Genomic DNA, 27,973 nt, shown 5'->3' on the forward strand with positions numbered 1-27,973 from the left:
GCAGTCCTATCTCCAAAGACTGGCTCGAAGTTCCAAGTTTCTTGCTGACATTACAACTCATCTACACCTTTTGAATTTTTTCTATAGGTGCATTTACAAGTATTTGCATAAATATCTCATTTGCTACTCTCAGTTCTGACAAAATAGAGTCTTTGGGAAATTTCAGTTGTTAAAGAATAATTTACTCAACTTTCCTATATTGCAGTCAGTTTCCAGAAATAAAATTGATAGCATGAAATTTAGTCTTTGAAACTAGGCCATTCATTAAATACTGGATTTCAAACTTTATGAAAATAAACCAGAATTATTTGCTTTAGTTTTTTTTAAAAAATTAAATCTTTAATTGTTCAGATTATTACAGTTGTTCCTCTTTTTTCTCCCCCCATAGCTCCCCTCCACCTGGTTCCCACCCCACCCTCTGCCCTTACCCCTCCCCGCCAACTGTCCTCATCCATAGGTGTACGATTTTTTTCCAGTCTCTTCCTGCACCCCCCACACCCCTTTCCCCCCAAGAATTGCCAGCCACTCCCTTTCTATGCCCCTGATTCTATTATATTCACCAGTTTATTCTGTTCATCAGATTTTTTATTCACTTGATTTTTAGATTCACTTGTTGATAGATATGTGTTTGTTGTTCATAATTTTTATCTTTACCTTTTTCTTCTTCTTCCTCTTCTTAAAGAATACCTTTCAGCATTTCATATGATACTGGTTTGGTGGTGATGAACTCCTTTAGCTTTTTCTTATCTGCAAAGCTCTTTATCTGACCATTCAAAGTGATGAATAGCAAGAACCTACAACCAAGATTACTTTACCCAGCAAAGCTACCATTCAGAATTGAAGGTCAGATAAAGAGCTTTAGCTTTCTTAATTAAAAATGTTTTGTTGTTATAGTACTACAGACATCTCCCATTTTCTCCCTTTTTGCTCCCCTCCACCCAGACCCCACTGCTCCCAGGCCTCTCCCAGACTATTGTCTGTGTCCATGTTTTATGCATTTATGCATATATGTTCTTTGGTTAATCTCTTCCTGTACTCCTACCCCGAGATCTGTTATTCTATTCCATGCATCCATACCTCTGGCCCTATTATGTTCATCAGTTTATTTTGTTAATTAGATTCAACATATAAGTGAGATCATGTAATATTTGACTTTCTCTAACTGGCTTATTTTGCTTCTTAATTAATTTTTGATAGCACAAATAAAGTGCTATGATTTGAATTTCTCAAAATGTAGTACAAAATGGCATTGAAGACTAAATATGACAACATTGATAGCCAGACTAATGATGGCAACATTACACACAGATCTTGGAGGAGATTATCCTACTTATAAGAACCATTTACAACAATTCTATCCATGTTGGGAAAAGCTTATTTTTAGAAATATGAATCTGAAAAATCAATCTGCATAAAACTACCTACCAACCTTATTTTAAGTGTTTAAGGCTGTAAACCATATATCACAGTGAAAATACACAGGACCTGGCTGACATCCTGGTATAGAATAAAGATGTCAGGTTTTTTATTCTAAATAAAAGCAGTAATGAATTATGAAAGAAATAGTAATTATTAAATGTTTTCTTTTTTAGTTATTTAAAAAAGTTTAGTATAAAATAGAACATGGATAGCATATACATTTACCCTAAATATATACATGATTCCATTTCTGGGACTCTGTTATTCTTACTCTCAGCTTACTTTGTTGAGGTAGGCTACTACCTGGCCCTTTAGACATTCCTTACTCAATTGTTTTATAGTTATTTGTTTACCAACTTTATATCTTTTACTAGGCAGTGAACTGTGTGAAGGTTAGTTTTTTTTCATTTATCATCTCATCTCCACAGCCCTAAAATAGAAGTGAGTCCTTAGTAGATGGTCGATAATTGTTGGTTAAGTTAAATTGCCTTTGGACTGTCATTAATCTATAAAATACTGGATAAATTTCTTAGCAAACCAGTTTGCTTCTTTCAATTTCAAGAAACATGAGCAATGCTCATCAACAGTCCTAGGCCCGAGGTGATTAACGTGTTTTGGTACCTTCCCCTGGAGGGGGGTTCTCCTTGGCAGCAAGGCCTGGGTGGGGGGGGGCGGTGTGTGTATGGCACAGTGTAGGCAGGCTCCATCAGCCACCCCGAGGAAGAGGTGCCACTTCCAAATAGGACATATTCCCTCCTGATGGAGAGGGATAGAGTGGCAGCCTTCCAGACAGGGGATTCTGTTTGTATGATTTTATTCTCTACTGCCCGCCTCCACAAGGTCTAAGGTGGTTTATTAGTTCATATGATTGTCAAAACCCTCTGTGACAGTTTTCTTAATCATTTTTCTGCCTCTAATGAGAACATGCCTTCTTGAGACTTAGGATGGCGAGTGATTATTTCACTGTGAAATCTCAAATTAGTGGGATGTTATTTAGATGATAAATTTACTAAACTGACATTTGTTATTTCTAATATTTTAAAAGCAGAGGGAGACCCTTGGATTGTTCTTGTATTTTCTGGTGAAACTCTTCTATGCACCAAGAAATAGATGCTTTGAAAACCTCTGTTCGGGTCCCTTGCACACCTACGATGGCATAGAAAAATGATTGGAGAAATGGAAAAAAGAAAATGAAAACTACCTTCTCTCCTCTCTCTCTCTCTCTCTCTCTCTCTCTCACACACACACACACACACACACACACACACACACACACACACGCACACACACCCCTATCTTGGATACTTAGTTACCTTGCTGGTGGTTTACTTCTTGTCATTCATTCAGGAAATATGCTTATCATTTAAATGACCTCCTTGCTTGAGTATGAAGAGCTATTTAGACATTTAGATATAATACTTGTTCACATAGGCTACCTCCCTGGCCCTTTAACATTTTATCTCATCATAGTGCAGTTACCAAACCAGGAAATTAACATTGTACAATATTAGGAACTAAACTACGGACCTTTTTTGAATTTCATTGTCCTCTTTTCTATTCTAGGATCCTATGCAGGACCCAATGTGACATTTTGTGTTCATGTCTCCTTGGACTCTCCCAACCCCCCATCCCCAACCAACTCTCCCCTCTTAATGACAGGATGGTGTGGAGCCAGCACTGCTCTTTCAATAAGATACGTAACTTGCACAAGTACCTTGACGTTCATATTGATGCAAGATCCAAACCAAAAAACAGAAAGCAGATACCAGGAAATCTGGCCTGAAGGGAAGTCTCAGATGACAGGGCTGGGATGTCCAGACAGGTGACAGAGGTGAAGAATTGGCTTCTTGCCCTTGGCACTTTCTGCCAGTTGAAGAGCATGAAATGGATCTACCCTCCCGCTGGGGAGGCAGTAGAGTGAGTTGTTGAGCAAGTAGGGGAAATCAGGCAGCTCTGGGCTGGAATTCTGACTCCGTCACTCACTAGCACAGGGAGGAAAGGTAACAATAATAACTAGTTTACAGGGTTGTTAGGAGGATTCTGTGAAATTTGGTGGGCATTTCACGGCCTCTGCCACACGTGAGCATTAATGTCCAGTTTCAGATCAATGGTTCCTACACCTCAGGGTGCATTAACAACCTTCTAGGAGCTCCACTCTGAGATTCTGGTTCTGCAGATCTGAGGTAGAATGTGGGAGTCTTTATATTTAACAAGCAGCCCAAGTGATTGGGAAACAAAACCCTGAGTAACCCAGTTGTGTCCAGACAGACAAACAAGATGTGGACCTCTGTCCGGGCACCTGGGACCCAGCTCAAGGATCTATCTTTTATAAAAGGTGCAGGCAAAGATCTCTTCCTTGCTCTGGTTTGCACCTGCTGATGTTTTCTACAGAGCCTGGCCCTTGTTTCAGGGTTCAAGCTGCCAGCTGGTATTTCATTGTTGGCTGCCAGTGTATTACTAATGAGCATCTGGCCTGAGTTAACAAATGTAATAATAACTTAGCCTTAAAATTTTTTTTTTTACTTTGATTACTTTTTCTTGCAAGAACCAATGATACCACTAAAGTTATGGGGGTTCAGAGGGGGCTTTCCCAACTGCACTTTACAAAAGAGCGTGAAATCACCATGGAGCCAGGCATGGAAGTGCTAAAGGCCATGTGGCATCAACGGGGGCTCTCAGGCAGGGGAAGTGCAAGCAGTGTTCCCATTTGCAGGCAACTTTGCACGGTCTGAAGAATTCTACACATTTTACAGATGAGGAAGCGAGTGGTAGAGAAATATCTCTCCACAGCTGGTTAGAAGTGGGGTCTCCAAGGCCATGGTCTCTCCCAGCCCCATGCTGCTTTCTGGGAATGATGCCTACCTTCCTTCCCCACCCCTTGTGCCTGATGGTGCAGCCTAGTGTTTGCTCTACGTGCTTGTAACAATATCCTCCTCTCCCATGTTCTTCTCTCTGCCAAATGCCTCTTTTACCAAGCCTTTGTTCTGATAAGCTTCACATCTCTGTCTGTCCTCAGAGTGCCCCATCTGTGGATGAAGAATGGCATACACTTGCCCCCAGTCCTCTGGGCCACTTCCCTGTTCCCAGGGTCTCCCAATTTAATCCGAGGACAGGTTTTATCTTGTCTTCCCGAGAGACCTCATGCACAGAGCCATCCTGGCTATTAAGCTCTCACACCCTTAAGAACCCCAGAGCCAAGGCTAAGAGCTGGGCAGTAATGAGATGTGCCTGTCACTGAAGTAATCTGGGCAGGGTGAGCCAATGGACAAGCAGTGGCAAAGGGAGCTGGTCTTAGATTAGGCAAGGCTGGGGTGGGGACGGCAGGCTGGCTGGGTCTCCCAGAAAAACCTGAGGAGAGTTGGACCTTGAACTTCTAACACCCATGTGTAGGCTTGAGATTTTGAGGGTAATGAATTTTTAATATTTCCTTTGATTTAAGATTTTATCTCATTAAGTGCCAAGGGATATGCCAGCTCCATTTTGTTCTAAGATTTGTTTCTGGGCAAATCCTCTTGGAATGATTTTGTTCTGTTTCCCTTTTAATCTGATCAGTAAAGTTTAGGGACAAGGAAGGAGAATGAATGGTGGGGAGGAGCTTAGAAGAGGCAGAATTTTGAGATTGGATATTCCTCTATGGAGGCTATTGTGAGCATAGGATAGGAATGAAATTTCAATGCCCTAAATCTTCCCCCAGAAAATAAATCTTTCCACTCCTCACATTTAGACATTAGAGTTAATAATATAGTAATTTAAATCCACGGTTTAAGTGCCTTATATTTCCTTATGTAGGTATGACTCCTGAGTTGATTTAGTTAGCACCTGAGCCTTTTATAGAACTTTAACATATAATAAGGCCAAAAAATTCTTAGATGAATATTTCTTCTCAGTGTGTTTTAATTTTTTGTTTACACAATTGAAATTAATAGTATTACTTTTGTAATAAGAAGCAAAGTTTTAAAAAAAATATTTATTACTTCACAGGGAAATTCATTTCATAAACAAAGGTTTCAACAAAGCATAGCTGTTCCTACTTCTCAAACACGAAAAAGAGATGGTGTTCGTGTTTTGTTAGTATCTTGTCCTAAGTTCCTTGGTCAAAATTCCTCACATTTTCTTTATACTGACATTTACATGTTGAAAATTCTTACGGTGAAGTTTACAGAGCACTTATAAGTAGCATGTTTCATTAAGGTGCCTGGCTCACTTTGTTCTTTGGAAAAACTCATATAAGAAATGTACACAGTGTTAGAATAAAACCAGACACCTACTGTCAGACACTAGGACCAAATGGCAATTTCTATTATTTTTAAAAACATTCAACTATTTTCAATATCTTCTAAAATGGGATATATTACTAAGATTGAAAGTGTTGTTATTGTTGTCGTTTACTGTGAACTCCTAGCACAGGGCCAAGAACATATAATGTGCTCAAATATATGTTTCTTTTTTGGATTTATCTTTTATCTTTCCACAGGAAGTTACTATGAATAAGAACTCTCTGGAAAAACATAGATGTCGAGAAGTTTAAAGTCAACATAAACTCCTTTACACTTTTTTTTTTAATCTCTGAAAAGTTCATGTCAAATCTTTATCTTTTTGCAGGGATATATTTTTTGGATGGTTCAATGAGTTATTCTCTGCAAACAGTAATAATTTTGAATAACTCTGGCGCATCTGTATATTAAAACCATAGTACACTCTCACAGGACTCTTAGGATATGCAAGGAAATAAGTGTATATTCCATGGTGAGGCAAAGGAACTTTTAGTAAAAACAAGATAATATACTGTAAAAAATAATGAAAAATATTTTACAGCAGTTCCTTCCTTTTGGGCTATGAGCTTTATAATGTCTACTAGAGGCCTGGTGCACGAAATTCATGCACAGGGGGAGGGAGGGGTCTCTCAGCCTGGCCTGCACCCTGATTGGGCTAAACCGGCAGTCAGACATCCCCCTTGCAATCCGGGACCACTGGCTCCTAAGTGCTGACCTGCCTGCCTACCTCATCACCCCTAACCACTCTGCCTGCCTACTTCATTGCCCCTGACTGTTCTGCCTGCCTGCCTGATCGCCCCTAACTGCCTCTGCCTGCCTGCCTGGTCACCCCTAACTGCTTGCCTGCCTGCCTGATCTCCCCTAACTGCCTCTGCCTCAGCCCCTGCCGCCCTGGAAGGACGTCTGGAATGATGTCTGGAATGTCGTTCGAGTGTCCGGTCTAATTAGCATATTATGCTTTTATTATTATAGATAGTATTAAATATCACTAATAACTCAAAATAAGAATACAAAATAATTCACATACTTGTTGACTAAGAAGCTTTTTGAAATGGAGAGAAATTAAAACTGAGAAACTATGTAAGGGATAATTTAAAGATTTTAAAAGTTCCCAAATTAACCCAGTTCCTATGTTCCCCTGTAGATTTATAAATTTACTTGTAAAAATTAGCTTATTTTATCTGTGCCTGATGAGTACAAACTATTAATTATTTTAGCTTTTTAAATCTACAACATCCTGTTCCTAATAGAAAATTCATAGTTGTAGCAAACAGATGAAACAGATGGGTTATTTTTGCATCTCCCATAGAACTATGCATGGGATTTTTTAAAAGAACTGATTCTTTCTCTATTTCTAACTAACAGACAGAGACCTTCCCTTTTCAATAATTATATGTAGGAATGTATCATGTTAAAGAAGAAAATGGAGCAATACTAAACCATAAAACCATGTTGGTATATCTTTAATCTAAGGAGATCCCATTTAATTAAAACTCTACATAGAGCCATTCTCCTTTGAAATGACACTTTACACTATACTGAAAAACTAATTATAGCATGGGAGAAGCCCGGAACAGCTCCTGGCAGCCTAATCTGGACACTGCTGTTCCCAGCCAGGCTTTGGCATCGAGGGGATGGCAATATAACCACAGAGTCCTATGTTTGGAATGAAATTTCCAAACATAATGTATGGAAAGATATCCAGAAATTTAGATAACCAGGGACATCAAAGAATATAAAAATTATATTTCTATGTCAACAATATCTTGGATTATTCTCAAACACAGAAGATAGGCCTTCCTAAGACATTTTTAAAACTACTAAAATCTTGGGATAATCTCTGTATTCCCAGAGACTAAATAAAACTAGGCACAGAGGAGGGGCTTGTTAAGTGTTTTACGAATGAATAAATTTAAGAACCGCAGAGAGGGAATTATTTGCATAGAAGAAATGTTCAATAAACTCTTTTATTACCTGCTGATCTTTTCATTAATTGATTGCTTGGAAAAGAATTGATCGGAATGAATCCATCTGTGGCCTTTGTCTGAGTATTCACCAGCTACCACACCAGTGTACACACAGGATGGCTCGGAGGCTGGCCTGGATCCAGGGAGTCATTATGGTAGAATAACACTTGCATCTGCCATCTTCAAGCAGTAAGTTAAGCAGGAATAGTGTCTTGTTACTCCTTCTGCTAACACCAGGGACTCTGGTTTCAGGAAACAAGGGAGGGTGTTCCCAGAAGGAACTTTGGGGAACAAGGATACTTGCCTGGTGACTCACCATCTTTGATCATTTTACGATTAGTCAAGAACTTCAGGGACCACTCACTACAAAGGATTAGAACTTTCTGGTAACTAAGACAGGACGTGCCTCCAAAAGATTTGTATAGCACACCTCATGGTTCCTGAAGGTTGGGTGGAGACGTCAGCCTATTCTCCACAAGGATGGGGAACATGGCTGTCTTGTTCATCACTGTCACTCCAACACCCAGAACAGAGCTCAGTTTTGCGAGTCAACCATCTCTCAGGTCCTAGACAACACACTCTGAAATTATTTCTCTCATTTTTCAACAACCCTGAACGGTAGGTATTTTCATTTTCTTTCTTTTGAGTATGTCCCTGGATAAATAGATTCATCTTTGAGACTTTGCTAACCTCGAAAATGGATAATGACACCTGCTCTAGTGTTGTTGTGAGAACAGAATGAGGCGATGATGATACCAGCCAACCCTTGTTTGAGAACTTACATTATGGCAGGCACGGTGCTACACACTTTACAGGCATTATCTCATTTGAAACTCACGACCGCTCTGTGATTTGAGTTTATTTGCTAGGGAATGACTGAACAGGGATCTGAGCCCACGCAGTCTCACTCCACAACCATGCTCTTAATGATTTGAATAGCATATGTCAAATGTCCAGTACAGTACTAAGCATATAACAGGTACTCACTAGATATTACTTTCTTATCTTCCAAAGATATAATATTTGAGGCAGCAGAAATTCGATAGGAACACAAATAACTTTTCCAGCAACCACAGGGAAAGCCATAATCAACATGAGAATGCATGAATTCTAACAGTATACCCATCTTAACAAAGCACAGGACAATTTATTATTTTTTAAATATATATATTTTTATTGATTTCAGAGAGGAAGGGAGAGGGAGAGAAATATAGAAACATCAATGATGAGAGAGAATTATTGATTGACTGCCTCCTGCACGTCCCCTACTGGGGACCAAGCCCGCAACCCAGGCATGTGCCCTTGACTGGAATTGAACCTGGGACCCTTCAGTCCGCAGGCCGATGCTCCATCCACTGAGCCAAATCAGCTAGGGCGAGAATTTATTATTTATTATGGATTGTTCTGAAGTGATATATGGATAGTAATGAATAGACTAAAACATTAACATCAAAAAATGCTGCAAGATTCTGAATTTTAATTGCAGACCAATTAAAGACCAAGCTACATAAAAAAAACAAAGACCCCTCCTGGTGCTTCTTTCACCAGGCACCAAAGGTGGCATTTCCCTGGACACTGTCTGTGTCTTCTGCATGCTGCGTGGGAAACAAAATCCTTCAGGTGCACAAAGCTTCCATGGTGGACTCAGCCATCTGATGAGCAAGTAACAGAGGTGGAGAGCTCCTCGTCTAGGCCAGTGATCCTCAACTCTGGCCCAGTTGGTATGATCACTTAGGAGCTGATGCCCTGTCCCATACGGGATCCTGGTATGAGGAAGGGCCCAGGCACAGGTATTATTTGAAAGCTCCCCATGTGATGGTATTGGCAACCAGAGTTGGAAACTGGTTTAGGCAGTGGTTAAAACATTGTTGGAATGGATTCAATCCCCCCTACAAGCTCCCAGAATGACGGAAAGCTCAGAGTGGAAGGAAGAAACACAGTAAATACAGGGGCAAACATGGAAAAGCAATTCAGCAAAGAAGACTGAACATGGCTTTGACTCCAAACTGGACATTGTGATGTCTTGTAGGGTCTTTACCCCGGCCAAATAAAGGGTTACAGACTATTCTTTCAAAATTCTCTTTTTGGTGCTTTGCCCTTCGTTTTATTATTACTATTAAACTTCCGCAAAAATCCCAGTGGCAGTAAATGACTGTAGCAAAAATAGCTTAGTTGACATAATTTAAAAAAAAGGGTAGAATAAAGAAGAGCATCAGCAGTCTCATTTTCTGGAACAAGATTATAAAGGCCACCAATCCTGATAGAATAGGGTACAAATGAGACACATCAGACTTATGGGGTTAGGACAGGATTTCTCCCACTGGTACCGTATAGAAAGATTAATTCAATATAGAGACTTAAAAGCTTAACCAAAGTCTAGTTGGAGATGGGCTACTAGGTCATTATATCATTCTTACATAATTTATTAACTTGGGGCAACTCTTGATTTTCCACTAACAGGTTTTCATGTCTATAGGATTCAAAAATAGAAATGCAAATTTTATTCTAAAGACAAACATATGTGCATTTTTTATTTACTGTGTCACTCTTCCCTCTCCTAGCAGAGGTAATTGAGGATTTGCTATCTCCCTCATATAATTCTGGTGGGTTGATTGGAGGAGTGACACAGCAGCCACCAATTCATCTGAATAAAATGCCAACTCTTCTTAAAGTTACACTGATGAAAAAATTACATATATTTAGCACACCCTGGAAGGTGCAAACTCCCAAGTATAAACCTCAATTTAAAACATGTTTGCAAGACAGGCGATGACAGATGGGACAGTGAAAAGTGTTGATGGGGTGGAGCTAGAAGACCACAAGTGTGTTGAACTTGCACACAAGAAAACTTGGATGTAGGTGTGCCTCATTCATATTCCAATATACACTGAGTGGCCAGATTATTATGACCACCTGACGTTTGTAGGCAAATTAGCTATAATTTCACGCTGAAGTTGCTAGAGGGTCAGATCATTACAAACGTCTGAATAGCACAACATACCTAAGTATCGTTGCTGATCAAGCTCATCCTATCATGTTGATGGCGTATCCCAATGGAGATGGCTTCTTCCAACAAGACAATGAGCTATGCCATGGTGCTCATATTGTGCAGGAGTGGTTTCAAGAACATGAGGGAGACTTTACTTTGCTTAGGTGGCCCCCACAATCACCAGATCTCAATCCAAATGAGCATTTGTGGGACGAAGTTAAAAGAGCCATCAGGCAGCTGGTTCCACAACCATCAAATCTCACAGAACTGGACAGTGCTATTCATCAGGCATGGTGTCAGATTCCTCGCATCACCTTTCAACATCTGGTGGAGTCAATGCCAAGAAGAATTGCTGCAGCATTGAAGGCAAAAGGTGGCCCAATGAAGTATTGATGAGGTGGTCATAATAATCTGGCCACTCAGTGTATGTATTAAAGATCTGGTCATCAGCCCTGGCCAGTGTGGCTCAGTTGGTTGGGTGTCATCCTGTGTACCAAAATGTTGGTGGTTTGATTCGAGATCAGGGCACATGCCCCAGTTGCAGGCTCAATCCCCAGTAGGGGGCATGTGGGAGACTGCTTTCACATTGATGTTTCTCTCTCTCTCTCTCTTTCCCCCCTTCCTCTCTCTCTAAAAATCAATTTTAATCTTAAAAAAATGATCTGGTCATTAGCTCTCAAGGGCTATAATCTCTCACTCTGGCTTATCTTGTGCAGTTACCTTCCTCACACACTCTGTATTCCAACTCTTTACCTTCTTTCAGTTCATCTAGTCTCTGTCTTCAATTCCTTCCTTAACCAGAAAGGTTAGGATGGCTGGATAATATGGTTCACCATTTAGAAGATTCTCTTGCCCTATTCTCAACTCCATTGCTTCACTTTTCCTTCATTGAATCTGCCTGGCAAAAATTCACACCCGGATGAATTTGCCTCTCTGTGCTCATCACCTATAACCAAGATGCTGAGCTGTCCTGGAGGAAATCACAGGCTGCTGAGCCCCATGCATTGTACTTTCTTGGTTTACACTATCTGTGCATAGAGCCCACTAGGCTTCTGTTTCTCATCATTTTTGTCCACTGTTTGGATTTCAAACCTGTCCTATTTCTCTCAACCTCAGATCCCACTTCCTCTTCATCATCGGCAGATAATCATGCCTCCTGCTTCACAGAGCAATTCAGAAAAGAACATAAAAACAAGCAAACTGTAACCCCCTCCACCTCCTGCTACCAAATCTACCAGCCTCCCCATAGCAGATAAGATTGATGCCCTGCCCACTCCCCATGAGTGTCCAGCTGCCTGAGAACTCCCACTGGTGTGCAAACACTCCTCTTTCCTAACCTTTTGGTGGGTGTGCACTGGCTCCAGAGTTAAGGAAACACAAACTTAGACAACACCCATCTTTTCTTCCTCTTTTTCTGTCACCGTAGGAGAAGGTACCTTCTATCCAAGATTCATTTCTCCACTGATTAACTGGGTCCCATTTCCTGCTCCTTCTCAGACCTCACTCCATGGGTTAGCCCCTCTCATTACTGTATCTTTTCTTTGTCTGGTTCTATTTTATTTATTTACTCTTAATTTCACACCCCCACTTCAATTTCTTTTTGTTCATACTTGTCTGATTTGTATTGGCCCATTTCTTTATGTTCCATTTATCTTTGTCCCTTTCCTTAAAGAGCATACCTAGGAACTAGCACTTTCTTTTTACCCAATTCTAAAACTTTGTAATTTACTATGATGATACCTATCTATGTTAGATCTTTTTTCTGAACTTTTATTTCATTCTTTTAGAACATTTTCTTTACCTGTCTTTAGTTTGGTCAAGCCGCATCTAGCTCACAGCCCCCTGATGGATTCTGTACAGGCTCTTGCTATATGTTCACAGTATGATGAACTGGTCTCACAATTAGTGGGCAACTGATTGTCACATTTAATCTTTTTGCAAAAGTGACAGTATTTGAGTCATATGTAGCCTGTCTCTTTGCCTCTATCCCCAGTCTTCTCCAACTTGCTGTATGCGCCGGTGACCACTGTGACCAAAATGAACTTCCTGGCCAAGTGACTCCTACTAGAGTTAAATATTTCGTACTCCCAAGCACAAAACCAATAAATTCTAAGCTTCATGGCCTGGCCTCAATGCTCTTCATAATCTTTCTAAACCCTCTTTAATCATTTTATTTCCCAGGCAGTTCCTTCTCTAGGCCATGCTAGTCTAGACTTCATGCTTTCCTTCCTAAAATGTATGTATCAATTCATTTAGAAAATATTTATTGAGCCCCCATCATTCCCCCAGAGTCATGCCAGATGGTAGGGTCAAAATGGCAGATGACGATAATGGAGCTCCCAGTCTAGCAGGGAGGATGGATAAATGTTCAAACAATTATAGTACACAGCCCCAAGGGCTACATACTAGTAAGAGATGACAGATGGGAACTAATAGAAAGCCTCTAGCTGGACTTGGATGGTCAGGAAAGCAACAAGCAAGCCTGGATCTGAGTGAGGAGAGATTAGGAAAATTCAGCAAAAAGAACTGCCTGTGTCTTTCTTTCTCTCATCAGCCTGGCAAATTCCTATGCATCCTTCAAAATCCTGTGATCTCCAGAAGCTCCCACCCTGCTCCCCAGAAAAGGTGGCCACTTCATGATCTGTGTTATTTCTGTCTTTTACCTCTGCCTCTCTGTCTCTCTACCTCTATCATGATGTTGCTAAACTGATTTTTTTGCTTGTTTACTCTTTGAAGTAGCTCCTTCTGACCCTTTTAGTAATCAGCTCAGATGTTTTTTCATTCAGGAAGCCTTCCATGGCCTCCCCCACTCAAACCTAGGCAGCCTTTGTATGTGTTCCCATAGCATCTCAAATTTCTCTCAGAGCACTGGTCACATTGTGATTCATTCATTCAGTCAGTCATTCATTTCATAAATGGGCATGGGCATAGGCATGTGTGCCGAGCTGATAACCCAGCAGGAAATAAGTCTGATTAAAGAGTTATCCCCAGCAAACATAAGTGCAGGGTGTCCTCTGGGGACACTTAGCCCAAGGATCTAATCCAGCCTGGGAAGAGGAGGCTGAGGAAGGGAAGAGCCGCAGATGATGACAGTGACTATGGGGACTTGGAAGCTGGAGGTGATGGGCGGCAGGAACCAAGTAGCTGGTGGAGGGGTCAGGGGCTGGGGCTCTGCTGTCTCTACCACTGGCTGCGACTTTTCTCCTCTTCCTGCCTCTGTTTTTCTCATCTGTAAAGGGGGTGGTGACTTCGAGGACTAATTTTCACTCTCATAACTGTGAGGCCATGTTTCTAAATTGTTATCAGTTCTGGCAAGTTGCCCACCTCTGGGTCTACGGAGGACCTTGTCGCCCCCGTATTCGATGAAACGTTTTTGCAACCGTTTGTTTCATTTTTGAATCCCAGGTTAGCATTAGAGGGCTATTCGTCCCTTTACCACTACACCGAGGGCCAGGAAGGGTGGGTGTGTGAGCCCACACACTGGGGTTGTTGTAGCTTCCTCTGCTTTTTCCTCTCAAGTTCTTCCCCGAGCCCCGACTCTGACCATGAACCTCAGGCTGCCGTGACCTCACCCCCTGTATCTAATACACTCCATGAGGGACAGCAAAGGCTGCCAGGTTGTCAGCAATTCTTAAGAAGGATTTTATCCGTGAAGGTATAAAAAAATGAAGAAGCCACATTTTGAAACTATTTTGTAAAAACACAAATGCCGATTCATTTTTAATGTGTATGCACCATGGCATTTACTCAAGGTAGACGTTCCAGGAAAAGTGACAAGCCTAAAACTCTCCCATTACATGTTTAATATTCATGCACCATTTAAATTCTGTGGGTATTTTGGTCTTCAGATAGTTCACTCTGTGCTATGCAGAAAAATCGGTAAATTCTCTGAGGGAAGAAACTGCACTTTTTAAATTGTTTCTCGAGAGTCTCAGAGGCACTTTATAAATACTATTGTTGTTGTTACGTTGTTAGAATGATAGGTGAGGTGCCCAGTTTGCATTGGCCTTAGTAATAAGAATGACAATCATGAAGAGTGTCACAAAAAGAATACCATCCATGTTAAATATTTAAAGTCACGTTCTCCTGTTGTCAAAATATTTAGTGCAGTGACAGCATCTCTGAAACAGAAGGAGATGAGCCACGAGTACATTCTGCACATTAGAAAGAAGCCACCAGCTTATTTTCATGGTTCCCTGCTTTTTATCTAGAAGGTTCCCTTGGTTAGGGAAGGGAATAAGGCAGGATGAGCCCAGGTGGCAGGTGCTGAATGGAAGAGGATTGAGCTGGATCTGCCTGCCCCAGGAACCTTCCCTGGACTTCAGCTCCAGAGAGCTCCCAGCCAACCCTGGGCAGATTTTCCTCATGGAGGCTGCAGCTCAGGTGGAAATGACTCGGGCCAGATCCAGGGTCTGGGACTGAGGACAACAGCTACTGAGTGGACAGAAATCATAGCTGCTGGCACCTAGCTCACCAGATACCAGCTCACACCTGTCTCCATCTGCTTCCATCTGGTAAGGGCAATGGGTTCCAACCCTGCTGCTGCCTCAGAATCATCAGTGCAGCCATTTAAAAACACTTGCCCCCAGGCTGGGTGGAGACTAGTCATTTGCATGTTTAAAAGTACCACAGGTAATGCCAATATGCAGCCAGAATGGAGAAGAAACATCTCTTGAGAGGTTCAGTGTGGGTTCTCCAAGGTGTTACATATTCATGGAGTCAGTTGCACTACCTAGGAATCACAGCCTGGAGGTTTGTGTAAAACAGGGCCCCAAAGGCATGGAGTGTTCCTTCTCTTCTTCATTGCTTATATCCAGACCCAACCCGGTCTTGTAGGACTGCATAAAGTGTCCTTCCTGATCAGTGAACAGCACAGAATTCCTTTTGGGATGATGGCATTCTACCTGAGGTTCAATATACGCTCAAATGAGTACATGACCACATATCCCCTTATCTGAGCTCTCCCTATATTCCTATATACTACAGCACTCCTAGAAGTACCTGTCAGCTTGGCACATATGCCTGTGTGATGTTTTTAAAAACTAGCAAACTGATTTTATTAGTTAGGGTTCTCCATAGAAACTTATAATTTTTATATAATTCCTTATTGATATATTCAGACATTTCTATATAATTATAATATATAATCCTATCTAATAAAAGAGTAATATGCAAATTAACCATCATTCCGTGACAAAGATGGCGGTGCCCATAGCAGCCGGGGCAGGACGCTGGCGGCATCACCCGGCAAAGTGAGCCCAGCAGGCATTGCGTGGCAACCCAGAGCAGGCAAGCGCCCAGCAGGGCCTGCTGGCAGGTCGCCGGGCATGGCGGGTCGCCGTGGCGATCCGTGAGCAGGCAAGCGCAGTCTGCAGGCAGCGCCCAGCAGGGCCTGCTTGCCCGTCGCCATGGTGTGGAGCAGGCAGGCCCCGCAGAGAGCAGAGAACCACGGGGAGAGGGCCTAAGCTGTCAGTAGGACATTCCCTGAGGGCTCCCGGATTGGAGAGGGTGCAGGTCAGGCTGAGGGATCCCCACCTCCTCCCCCCCCATGCATAAACTTTGTGCACCGGGCCTCTAGTATATTATAAAACATACAAATGTATTTATATAAATATATATGATATTTAAATATGCATGTACATATACAAAGAGATTTATTATAAGAAATTGGCTAAGATGGTTATGAAGGTTGAGAAGTCCCAAAATCTGCCATCTGTAAGCTGTAGTAGATTCAGTCCATGCAGAGCTGATGGTATAAATTCTAGTACAAAAGCAAGTAGGCTCAAGGCCGGATAAGAGAGGATATTTCAGTTCAATTCCAAAAGCCAGACAAGTCTGACATTACAGCTCAAAGGAGTCATGCAGGAGGAGTCCCCTCTTTTTGGAGGAAGGGTCCCCCTTTTTGTACTAGGCATTCGTGCCTTCCACTGATTGAATGAGGACCACCCACCCACACTGGGGAGGGCTACTTTACTCAATCCACTCACCCAAATATTAATCTCATCCCAAAACACCCTCAGGACACACCTAGAATAACATTTGACCAAATATCCAGGCACACCATGGCCCAGTCAAGTTGATACATAAAATTAATCATCACATGACCTTTTTCTTGTGAGCATTTTATCTGGAGGGAAGCACACACATCTGAGAGTGAGTGGTGCAGGGTAAATTCAGCCCCTTTCAAGCACCTATAGGAGTAGCTGCCCACAGTGGTGTGTCACCTCCCATGGAATGAATCAGATGGGCCTCCTTCTCTTCATGAGAGACTATGTGGAGCAACTCAGAATATAGGCAGATGCCTCTTTGTAATGACAGGAGTGAGAGCCCTGCTGAGAAGGCTCTGAGCTGACCCAGCCTGGACTCCATGGAATGATAGTCCCTTGGTCTATGACCTACTTTGGGGGAAATTCTCATTGCTGGGCTGACCCCTATCTCCTCTCCCCACCTCCCTTCACGTGGCCTTCTCTGTTTCTGCACTAAAGTGCTGCTGAAGAAAACCAAAGAACTGGGTTGGCTGGACCTCAGCAGTTCATGTTTTCTGACCACTGCTGGATCTTCACTATTACACAGTGCACTTTTTTTGTCATTCTGTAGCAACTGATCCATCTATGCAGATATTCATTCAATAAATATTTTTGAGCACCTACTACTTTCCAGGTACTGTGATCTGCTAAAGGTACAATAGGAGTGTAGGAAATGCAGAGGCCGTCTCTGCTCTCAGGGAGCAGGCCATGTGGCAAACTCCACAGGCAGGTGTCCTAAACCTGGGCAAATATCTCAACCCTCTGAATATGCAGGTGGCCTTAAGGACATCCTTGAGTTCATCACTGTTAGAAGTTTCCAGGTCTTTATTCCCAGCTCTCTCTGGATATCCGGGGCAGGTCACAGGCTCTCTGGTCACCACTCCCCAGCAAAGCTCCCACTTCACTGAATCCTCCCTCCTCTCACTGCCCCCTCCTGGCCTTCTTCCTGAGGTTTCAGCTCATCCACCACATGCCCAATCCAGGAACCCAAGCATCCTTCCCTGCTCAGGGAGACTCCTCATTCTGCATCCTGAGGTCACCGGGTTCTATTTATTCTTCCTCCTGAATAATCATCTCTGGTCCACCTTTAATATCACTGCCTCATTGTCTGCCTTGTCTCCAGTCTCAACCCTTCCCCCTCTAATGTAGCCTTTATATCGCTGCCAGAAAACAATTCTGATACATTTGATCACATCCTACTCCTGATCCAAGTTTTGGAGTGGTTTTTCACAGGCTAGAGCAGAGTTTTAAACTTTTGTTTGGCAGAAGGATGCTTCCCCACCCCCCTTCAAAATTGTGTGATTACCTGGAACTATGATGCTTAATTTTCAAAGCCTCAGTTCAAAATGGAAAGTGAAGCACTAAAAAGAAATGAGCTATTAAGCCATGAAAGGATATGGAGGAAACTTAAATGCATATTACTAAGTGAAAGAAGCCAATATGTAAAGGCCACCTACTGTACGATTCCAACTACCAGACATTCTGCGAAATGCAAAACTATGAAGACAGTAAATGGATCAGTGGTTGCCAGAGTTTAGGAGGAAGGGAGAGATGAATAGGCAGAGCACAGTGGGTTTTTAGGGCAGGAAATATTTTGTATGATAATATAATGGTGGACATATCACTATACATTTACCAAACCCATAGTACAACACCAAGAGTTATACATATAACTAATGTAAACTACAATCTTTAGGTGCTAATGATGTGTCAATGTAAAATGGTAACCAATGTACCAACCACTCTGGTGTGGGATGTTGATAGAGGAGGAAGCTATGTGTATGTGGGAGAAGGGGAACTTTCGGTACTTTTTGTTCAGTTTTGCTCTAAAAATGGTCATTTATAATTTATTACATTAAAAATTTACATTTAAAAAAGTTAGTTTACATTTTTAAAAAGGAGCCACTTTGATGGAGGCTGTGGCAATGGAAGGAGGAGGGTGGAGAGAGGAGAAGCCTTGTCTGTCTCTGTTCCTCCAAGACCTTGGGGCCCTAGGACTTGGAGGAACTTGAAAGACAAGAGCTGAATGCCTTAGCAAGGCAAACAAGGGCTCTCTCCATCAGGCCCAGCTTCCCTTCCAGGCCTTAAGGTTCCTGAGCACCGTGCACTCATAATATTCTAGTGTTTCCCCAGGTACCACCTGCTCTGATACTTGCTTGCATTGCTCCCTCTATCTTGAATTATTCGCCCCCTTTTCCACCTCCTCCTCAGCTTGATAACTCCCTTCAAGTCTCAGCTCTGTAGCACCTTCCCTGAGCAGCTGTCCTAAATTCCCTGTTCTCGATTCATCCCAGACTCTCCACTACAGCATTGTCAGATGCACTGTCTGTGTTTGCATGCCTGATCCTACTACCCTGGGAGCAATCTGAAGCAGGGGCCTTGCTGCTTTCATCTTGGTATCCCCCCTAACCAGCACAATGCCTGGTTTCCTACATGTTTTCTCAGAATGAATGAATGAATGAATGAGTACATAATTCTATTCTTCCTCTCTGAGAAGATGATCCCACCTCCCACTAGATTGGGGTTATTTTCAGTCACTCTTTGGTGGATTTACTCCTTCCCATCAGTGTATCTATAAACCAGGCCAGCCACAGCAACCCACAGGTGGGTTTGGCCATTTAATTCTTTTTACCCATTTCTCTTACTGGCAGAGTTTGTTCCTTCAGATGTATTTTCAGTTCATCCTCGAGTTACTTTACCTGCCTGCTCTCATTTGCACATGCTCCTAGTTCATTGAAAGAAAGCTTATCAGAGCTAGACGTTCCCTTCCTGTCCTCTGATAGAGAAGAAAGTCAGAATTGTAAGCTTAAACTGTGGCCTTTAGAGTATTCCAATATAATTGTGTGATTACTTGGAACTATGATGCTTAATTTCCAAAGCCTCAGCTGAACATGGGCTGTGATTCTGCTGACATCCCAAGTCCACAGCAGTAAGCCCGGCTTCCCCTGGATTGGACAGCTGGAGTCTGCAGAGCCTGACTAATTATCTAAGGCAGGTGCATTCTTCCTTTCTCTGAATTTTTTTGTCTCCTCTGGCTTACAGAGGTAGCTCAGAGCAGTTCTTAAAGAATGCTTATTCAAGCTGTCAAGCTTTGTTAACCTGTTCTGAATGAAGCCAGTCAGCCCCTGAATTTCCTCGTTTCCTCCTGTTTTTCACGCAGTGTCTTATCACAAGTGTTCAGACTCTCAGAGAAGCTCGAAGCTCAAGTCAGGACTTCTGCTCCTGCATCATCTGTTCCAAAGCTCACCGCCTCCCCGCCCCCCCCCCCCACACACACACTCACACACATGGGGTTTTAAAACACTGCTCTCTGTCCTCTAGACATTCATTTACATGAAGCACTTCATGGACACCTGCAATTTTTTAGTCTTAAGGGCCTTTGGTGGAATTTTCTATGTACTTTTGACTAAATTATTTTCTGCCCTAGAAACGGACTCTATGAGATAATTGGTCAATGATATTTTACTATAGTTCTTAATTTGTATTTTCTTAAATTACCATATTTCATAATTTGTATTTATAGGGAGTTTCTTTCAATAATGGATAGTGAATAATTATTTACCATTAAGCACATTCTCATAAAACTAAGGTTAGATGATCCCTGATAGCGAGTCTCCTTTCAAATAGAAGTGAAAGGTAACAAGATCTGAGCTATAAATTAAGCAAATGTCAAGTTCCCTTAGACTTATAGTGAACAAAGTCCACCCTTAGGTTCCAAATCAGATCATCAGAAGAATCAGAAAAACTTAGGCCTCAATCACCTTAATATCTTTGAAATACAGTGAAAGGAGGCAGAATTAGTTGCCACTATCTTTTATTTATTCATTATCATCCCTTCCCTGGTCTCCACACTTCCATTCAATAGGAATCAAGAAATCTTCCTCTGAGCTTTCACATGTATATCACTTTGACCTCACAGTATTTAAGATAGATTATAAAAGTATCTAAAATCTAAAATACATAACAATACAGAAAAATCCATGAAGAAATTAGGCAAAGAGAAAATAAGGATAGAAAAAGTTCAGATAAGCTGCAGGTAAGTTGAGCACATAAACACTATGAGGTCCTTCCCATTTGCTAATTGGAATTAACACTTGAGTCTTCTTCTAGGTGAGCATTAGTATCAGATTTCTTTCTGTTGGACGGGCCCCCCATAAGGCATCATGGACACCATGGCTTCTTGGGTCTGAGAGACAGAGGGCTGTGTTGGGCAGGAAAGGATCAGAAGGAGGAATGGGACAAGGCTGGTCACACAGTCCCTTCTCACCTTAGATGGGGTCCTGACTTGTACTCCAATCACTTTCTAGTATCTACCCCAATATTCCACTCCCAGCCCACCCTACATGATACCGTGAGTACTTACCAAGACCCAAGCAAGAAACTCTGAGTCCTGATTTTCCAAGATTCCTGGAACAAAAACAAAGCAACATGTGGTCATTGTTTCCTCAGGGGCACTGTGTACATTTAACCATGAAGATTCTATCTCACTTTGATGACAAGGTGCTTGACTAGAGTTGTGGTAGAGGCAGAGCCCCAGGCACAGGCTGTGGCCTTGGGGAGACCAGACCCTCTTGTTCATCTCCATTTGGGCACTAGGGGCTCAGAAGGTGCCCAGGCTCAGCACAAGAACAAATGTCCCCAGCAAACACAGCTTTTCAGCCCCGAATGATAGTTTTTATTAATTTGCTTACAAATTGTCTTTCTCTCTCATTCTAAAATCTGAGTTCCTTGAGGACAAGATCTATATCTTATTCATTAACCAACCAGCCATTCATTATTTATTCGTTATTCATCAGTAGAGCCTGATGCCAGTGGACCCTTAACATATATTTGTTGGCTGAGTCACTGACAACCTAATCTCTAAAGCAGAGTATTATCACTAATGGATGGAGATTATTAAAAGAACAAATACAAAATCCTTCAGGCTACTTAAACTAAATTATATTATTTTTTTATAAAGTGCTACATAAAATTGGTACAAGTAGGCAAGACAGTGCTTTTTTAAATTGTTATTTTTCCCCTTCATTAACACCTTTGCTTTTCAACCCTGAAAATGTACCATGGAAAGGAAATATATTTCCACTCTCTAAGCAGGGACTCTAGTCTTTATTGGAAGACGTGTCCAGGGAGTCCCAGACCGAACCCATCATCTAACTGCTGTCAGAGCAGAAACCAAATTCTCAGAGAGAGGATGCCTCATAGAATTTTGTAGGGGTCCAATGTGAGGAGGTGAAGCTTAAATAATTGAAACTTGGCAGAAAATTGCATTCCTTTTTGTTGTTTAAATTTCATTTTCCAATTACAGTTTATATTCAGTATTATTTTGTTATCAGTTTCAGGTATACAACATAGTGTTTAGACAATCATATAATTTACAAAGTGATGCCCCTGATATTCAAGTACCCACATCCCTTATATTCTGATCAGATGCCCTTATGAGAACACGTTCCCTCCCCACCCCAAACAAAACAGCACCCACAAGCTTATCCAACGGCAGCACCGCTCAGCTCCTCCAGGTCCTCCCTGGATCAGAGTTAGTACTCTGTGCTCTCGTTTTTCCATCACTTTCTTTCCTCTACTTGTTATTATTGTTTATAAAATCACCTAAGCAACACATTTAATTTGATAGCAGAGTCCAAAGTGCATTGTATTGCAGAGTTGAAAGACCCTGGTTTCTATTCCATTTCCCCATCTAGCTATGTGATCTTGGAAAAGTCACTTCCTTCCTACGGGGTTAAGTTCTTCATTAGCAGAATGGGATATTAAGACTATGTCATTCATCCAGCATCACTGTTATGGGCCTGTAACATGACAACGTCTGCTAAAGTGCTGTACAGTAAACAACAGCAAGCCACAATTAGTTTTGGTGCTTTCTGCCTCTGCTCACCCTTCACAGGCATAGTGCTGAATTTTCCAGTACGAACTGGATATGTCCACCTGGAAGGAAATTCTTGCATAAAGGGGGGTGTGAAAAATATTTTGAATTACTGTACTAAGAGAAAAATAATCAGACCTCTCCATGAAAATAATTTGTATAAGAAATTGTTATTTTATCTATTTTATTTATTTTTGAATTACACTTGTACATCAAAAAATATTATTCTTTTAGTAGTTTCTCAGAAAACTACAGGCTGTGCAACCAGAAGATCTTTCTTTTAGTCTAAAAGTCTACTGATTTTAAGAATGGGAATTAAGAGCAAAAGCTATATAGTGGGGAGAATAAAAAAAGACAACAACAAAAGCATATACATAAATGTGGTTAAGAGTCTTCCAGGCAGACTTATTTTACACTGATGAGTCAGCAAAGATTTATGGAGAGGTGGGCATATTCCAGGTAATGTCCAGGTCATGGGGATATAGGGAGAAAGCAGGCCCAGGGTCTTTGGGGGTACACGGGAAGGAGACTACTATCTCAGGCTTGTATTTGCATACCTATGTGCATGTCATGTGGGGGGGGGAATCTAGGTAAGGATTTTTATTTTGTTTTAAGATCATTCAATGATTCTGAGAACAACAGGAAGGAGGGACGTGGTACAGAAAATTATGCAGAGCACGACATTTTTATCACAAACTCAAATAGGGCAAGGTTATGTCACTGGGCACCGAAGGTGGGGAGACCTGCCCTATGACAGTGACTTAGGAAGATAATGATCACTCTGCTATGGGTTTGGAGGACCAAATTGAGAAAGTTGAGAATCGTCAGCAAAAACAAACTGCAAAGTAGCAAGTACTAAACGTGGCCCATTTTTTGCCACGGCTGCTTAAACTCCCAGGCCAGCTTTTCTGGAATGAAAGTCTTAGCAGATTTTGCACCGTAAGAAAAGTTCAGGTGAGTGGTGATAGGTTCTGCACTGAGCCACGATGTTTTTATTTCCTTTAACCCTTTAACTCTTTTAAAAATATCTTCACCCTCTAGAGCAGCGGTTCTCAACCTGTGGGTCGCGACCCCTTTGGCGGTCGAACGACCCTTTCACAGAGGTCGCCTAAGACCATCCTGCATATCAGATATTTACATTATGATTCATAACAGTAGCAACATTACAGTTATGAAGTAACAACGAAAATAATTTTATGGGTGGGTCACAACATGAGGAACTGTATTTAAAGGGCCAGAAGGTTGAGAACCACTGCTCTAGAGGGAATGGTTACCATGTTCAGGTGGTTGTTTTTAAAATGAAAGGCATTTTCTGTGTACAAGCCATACCTCTTAGTCCATTGCCCCGAGTTTGTCCAGGGCTGCGTATCTTTGTGAGACTCTTATCTCATAAAGCAGTCTCAACACATGACGATGCAGATGGACAGGGTAGGAGGAATTAGCTCCCTCCAATTCATGGCATGGAATTCCAACACCATTTCCACAATTCCAAATGGCGCATCTGCATCCTCCTGCCTGGGTTTAGGTCTGTGCAGTACTAACTGGAGATGTGGCAATTGTCCAGCTATGCTGATCTACTTAAGCTCTGCTGGACAATAGGATGCACATACTGGATGCATTTGAGCTAATGAGTACAACATATATCATCCCAAAACTTGTTTGTGTGGCCAAGTTTGTGTGGCCATAATGGCCAAGTTTACACATCATGCTGGGCTATAACAGATGCCCGGGAACCTTCATTATCTTACCCATATGGAGTTTTTGTGAACACTTGATGATCTTGGTGTGACACTGCACAACAAATAGCTTTATAGGTTTTCATTTTATTTCTTAATTCCTCAGCATTTGCACAATTGAGTCTGCATAAAAATGCACATCAAATTTCCAGCTCAATTGAATTCCTTTCTCATTTGATTGAAAATACTAGTTTCAGTGCATGGGGTTAACTATTTTATCCGTGTCAGATAGACCAGAAGGAAGCCTCAGCGTGTTCATTTTTAGTATCTGTTCCTGTTTAACTCAAAATAAAAGCTCCTCTTTCCCAGGTGAACCTGAGCTGCTCTGCTGCTAATATTAGAAATGGATGACATCAGTGTGGGGGCATGGGACACTGAGCTTTGTGAGTCAAATTTTGGAAATCCTCAGTCTTAAATCAAAACTTCAGGGAAGAGTTACCTGGAGAAGGGATATCGCTTCTGAGAACTCAGCGGTGGTATTTCTCCTTTCTTTCTCAAGCCAGGACTATCACTTAGTCAGTGAATACTTGGCTGAATTTATTTTAGGACAATGGCAGAGGCATTAACTATAATTCCTGGTGTTGTTTTGTGGAGCATCCATCAGGCTCTCTTTGATTTTAAGGCAATAATGGAGCATTGAGAACTGAAATAAAGCATCTCTTAGGCACAGCATCGCAAGCCATTCGTATGCTCGCCATTCCTTTACAAATCACAGATTCTAACAGCAGAAGATTAGCAGCCCGAATGTGTTGTTTTAAATTGATTGCTTCTAAGTACTTGCATTTTAGACATTATTCAGAGTTGTAAGTGGCTCGAGAAAGAAGTGTAGCTAGGTAAAATAGGCACCTTGCATTTTATTTAAGGTTGACACAACAGGGACAACTAAAAGCCCATGTAAGGGGTTCCGGTGGCCATGCCAGGCTGGCAGAAATAAGTTTCGATTTGACCTGCTTTCATGTGCTCAGATCATTACATCATCTGCTGTCTCACTCTATTTAAACACCTTTCTATCCCTCTCACTCACACTCTGCTGTCATGGGGCGCCTCATCTGGAAGTTACTAGTCAAATCTGAGGTATAGAAAATTTTTAAAAAACAAGAAATGTACATTTAACCTTTCCTTACAAATCCAGAGCACAAGGAATATTCATTTGTTAGTCAGCTGCTTTTGATGGTTGCCTAAGAACATACATTTTGATGGCCATGAAGGTGATTTCAAACTGTAATATGCTTTCTTATGAAGGCACCATTTATCACCGTTGATAAGTGAATAATGACTCATTTGGAAACCAAAAAGCCAAGCATTTTGATGACAGGCACTGACAAATAGCACAATGGAACTTTATTTCTTAACTTCTATTGAAGTAGCAACACGATTCTTTGAGTTATAGGTTTAAGTCATGTGTCAGTTGTGAATTCCAAGAAATGTAAATTCTTATTTTTTTGAACATATAAAATCACCTGTTGATCTGTAACATTCTAGAAAAGTCTGGAGAAGTATGGCAAAAAAGAGACTTCCACATAATTAATTATTTCAGTAGAGATGTACCAAGTTTCAACCATATACAAAGCCCTGTATTAGGGTATTGGAGTGGGCTAAGTAGCAGATAGTTGCTGCTCTCATGGAGCTTACACCAAAGAAAGGGAAATGACATGACGTTACATAGTGAGTTTGTTATTTGATTATAATCCTAATTAAAAGGACAGTGAGCCCTAAGTGTAAAATTGGGATGTCGGGGAAGCTGACATTGGCTGGATGATTATAAAAAGCTTCTCTAGTAGCATGTAATCTGAGAACCAATGAAGGAGTAGGAGGTTACTTAATGAAAGGAGTAGGGATCAGCATGATGAGCTGAGCAAACAGCATGTGCAAAGTCTCAGAGTTTGGAAGAAGCATGAGTAATTGAAAAAGTGAAAGAGTATAGGGCAGTGGAAGAGTAGAGTGCAGAGTGACTCCAAATGAATCTGGGGGAGTGACAGGAAGTGCATCAAACAGGGCCTTACTGATTAGTTTATGCTACCAATTTTGGTCTTACTATGAAGAAGTAATGGAAAACTACTGGGGAAAAAACACACAGCAAAAATAGGTTAAAGGGATACAAGAAGAGGAGGTAGGAGGTTGCTTTGGAAATCCTGATGAGAAATAATGATACTCTAAAATCGGATTTAGTGGACATAGGAGAATGGGGAAGATTCCAGATATTCTGACCCATTAAAATCTATAAGACTTTGTGTTTGTTTGAAAATGAGGCTGACAGAGAAGATGGAGTAATGGGTCATTCTCAGATTTTTGACTTGGGCAGCTGGGTGAAGAGCGGTACATTTCACTAGATTAGGGTTCATTTGAGAAACAGGTTTTTGACTCATCTTTGGGCATGCGGGCAAACATGCATTAATATTCTAGCTAGGTGCCTGGAACTCAGAGTGGGGAGAGGCATTTCTAGGTATCTAGGGTAACAAGTGCCATGGGCTTGGGTCAAATGCCAAAGGAGACCGTGTTCAGTTGGAGAAGAAGGTCACGAACCTAGCCTTGAGGAGCTCCAACATCTTAGGTGGCAGCAGGCAGCTGCAAAGGAAGGAGTGGTAGAGATGCAGAAGGACACCAGGAAAGTGTCAGTGTAGAAGCCAAGGTGGAGATGGTTTCAAAAGGATGGAGAGGTCCAGTACTGGGAGGGCAGAGAAGTGCCCTTACTGTTCAGCAGCATGGGACTGCTGTCGACTTCTGTAGCAGTCACTTCAGTGGTGCTGTGGATGGGAGTGCAGCTGGGTTGACTGAGGAGAGCGGAGGTACAGAAACGATGCTTGTGTGTGACCTTGCGCAGGTTACTTAGCCTTTGTAAGCCTCTTTACTCATTCATAAATGGAAATATTAATAGCCCACATTTATTTTTGAGATTGAGAAAATATAAATGCAGCACCAGTCCCAGCACATTTCAGTGTTCAATAAGTGCTCCTTGCTTTTGCCCTTTCTTATTTCCTACGAAAAGTAGTATCTCAAACATTGAATTCAGGTACTGAAGCTGGTAGGAGGCCCACAACCCCGATCTCATGATCCTTTTAGTTTGTGGATTCGTGCTTAGACTTCGCAACAGTCTTAAATCTATGAAATGCACACTGTGAGTCTTAGACTTTGCAACAGTCCTAAATCTATGAAATTCGCACTGTGAGTCATTTTGCTGGAATCATTAGAAAAGTGGGAACTAGGAGATAAAGATAGATAAGGGAAGCAAAGGAGAAGGTGGCAATTTTTTGGCAAAGTTTAGAGAAGTCATGTGGGTTTGAGGAATTTAGAATAGTTCTTTCCCGGAGTCACCAGGAAGGGGAAATGGAGATGGGACATGATGCTGTGTGGGTGGGGTTATCCAAACTTGTGAGTTCTGTAGAAATACTTGTCCAGGTCTAGTTATTGATTCTGCTTTTTCTATCTCAAGTATCCAAAGCATCATAATAGCTGGAAATCAATAACTAAGTCTTAAATCAGAAGAATCTAGAACCTTTAACTCCAGGGTATATAATTTTGGGAGACGGGGGCAGGTCATGAACTTGGGATAGAAAAAAATACATTTTTATTTTTCACCAACTTAACTAAAATTTAGCATTTCTTCAAGTATGACCATAGGCAAGAAGTATTTACATTACCCATGATTTTGCTACCAATCAATTACAGGTAGTTTTCTGTCCCAGTTGC

At 41.6% G+C, this 27,973-nt stretch overlaps 1 protein-coding gene across 4 annotated transcripts in view; it reads right to left on the reverse strand.

Annotated features, from left to right (window-relative positions):
* Positions 1-27,973, reverse strand: part of KCNAB1 (potassium voltage-gated channel subfamily A member regulatory beta subunit 1) — a 309,666-nt gene that overhangs the window by 68,632 nt on the left and 213,061 nt on the right. For all 4 annotated transcript variants that reach the window (XM_023755165.1, XM_023755164.1, XM_006090325.3 and 1 more), the window contains exon 2: positions 21,039-21,082. In XM_023755165.1, the coding sequence (XP_023610933.1) occupies positions 21,039-21,082 (44 nt within the window). The remainder of the gene's footprint in view (positions 1-21,038; positions 21,083-27,973) is intronic.

The sequence above is a fragment of the Myotis lucifugus genome, unplaced genomic scaffold, assembly GCF_000147115.1.
Source record: "Myotis lucifugus unplaced genomic scaffold, Myoluc2.0 scaffold_70, whole genome shotgun sequence".
NCBI lineage: Eukaryota > Metazoa > Chordata > Mammalia > Chiroptera > Vespertilionidae > Myotis > Myotis lucifugus.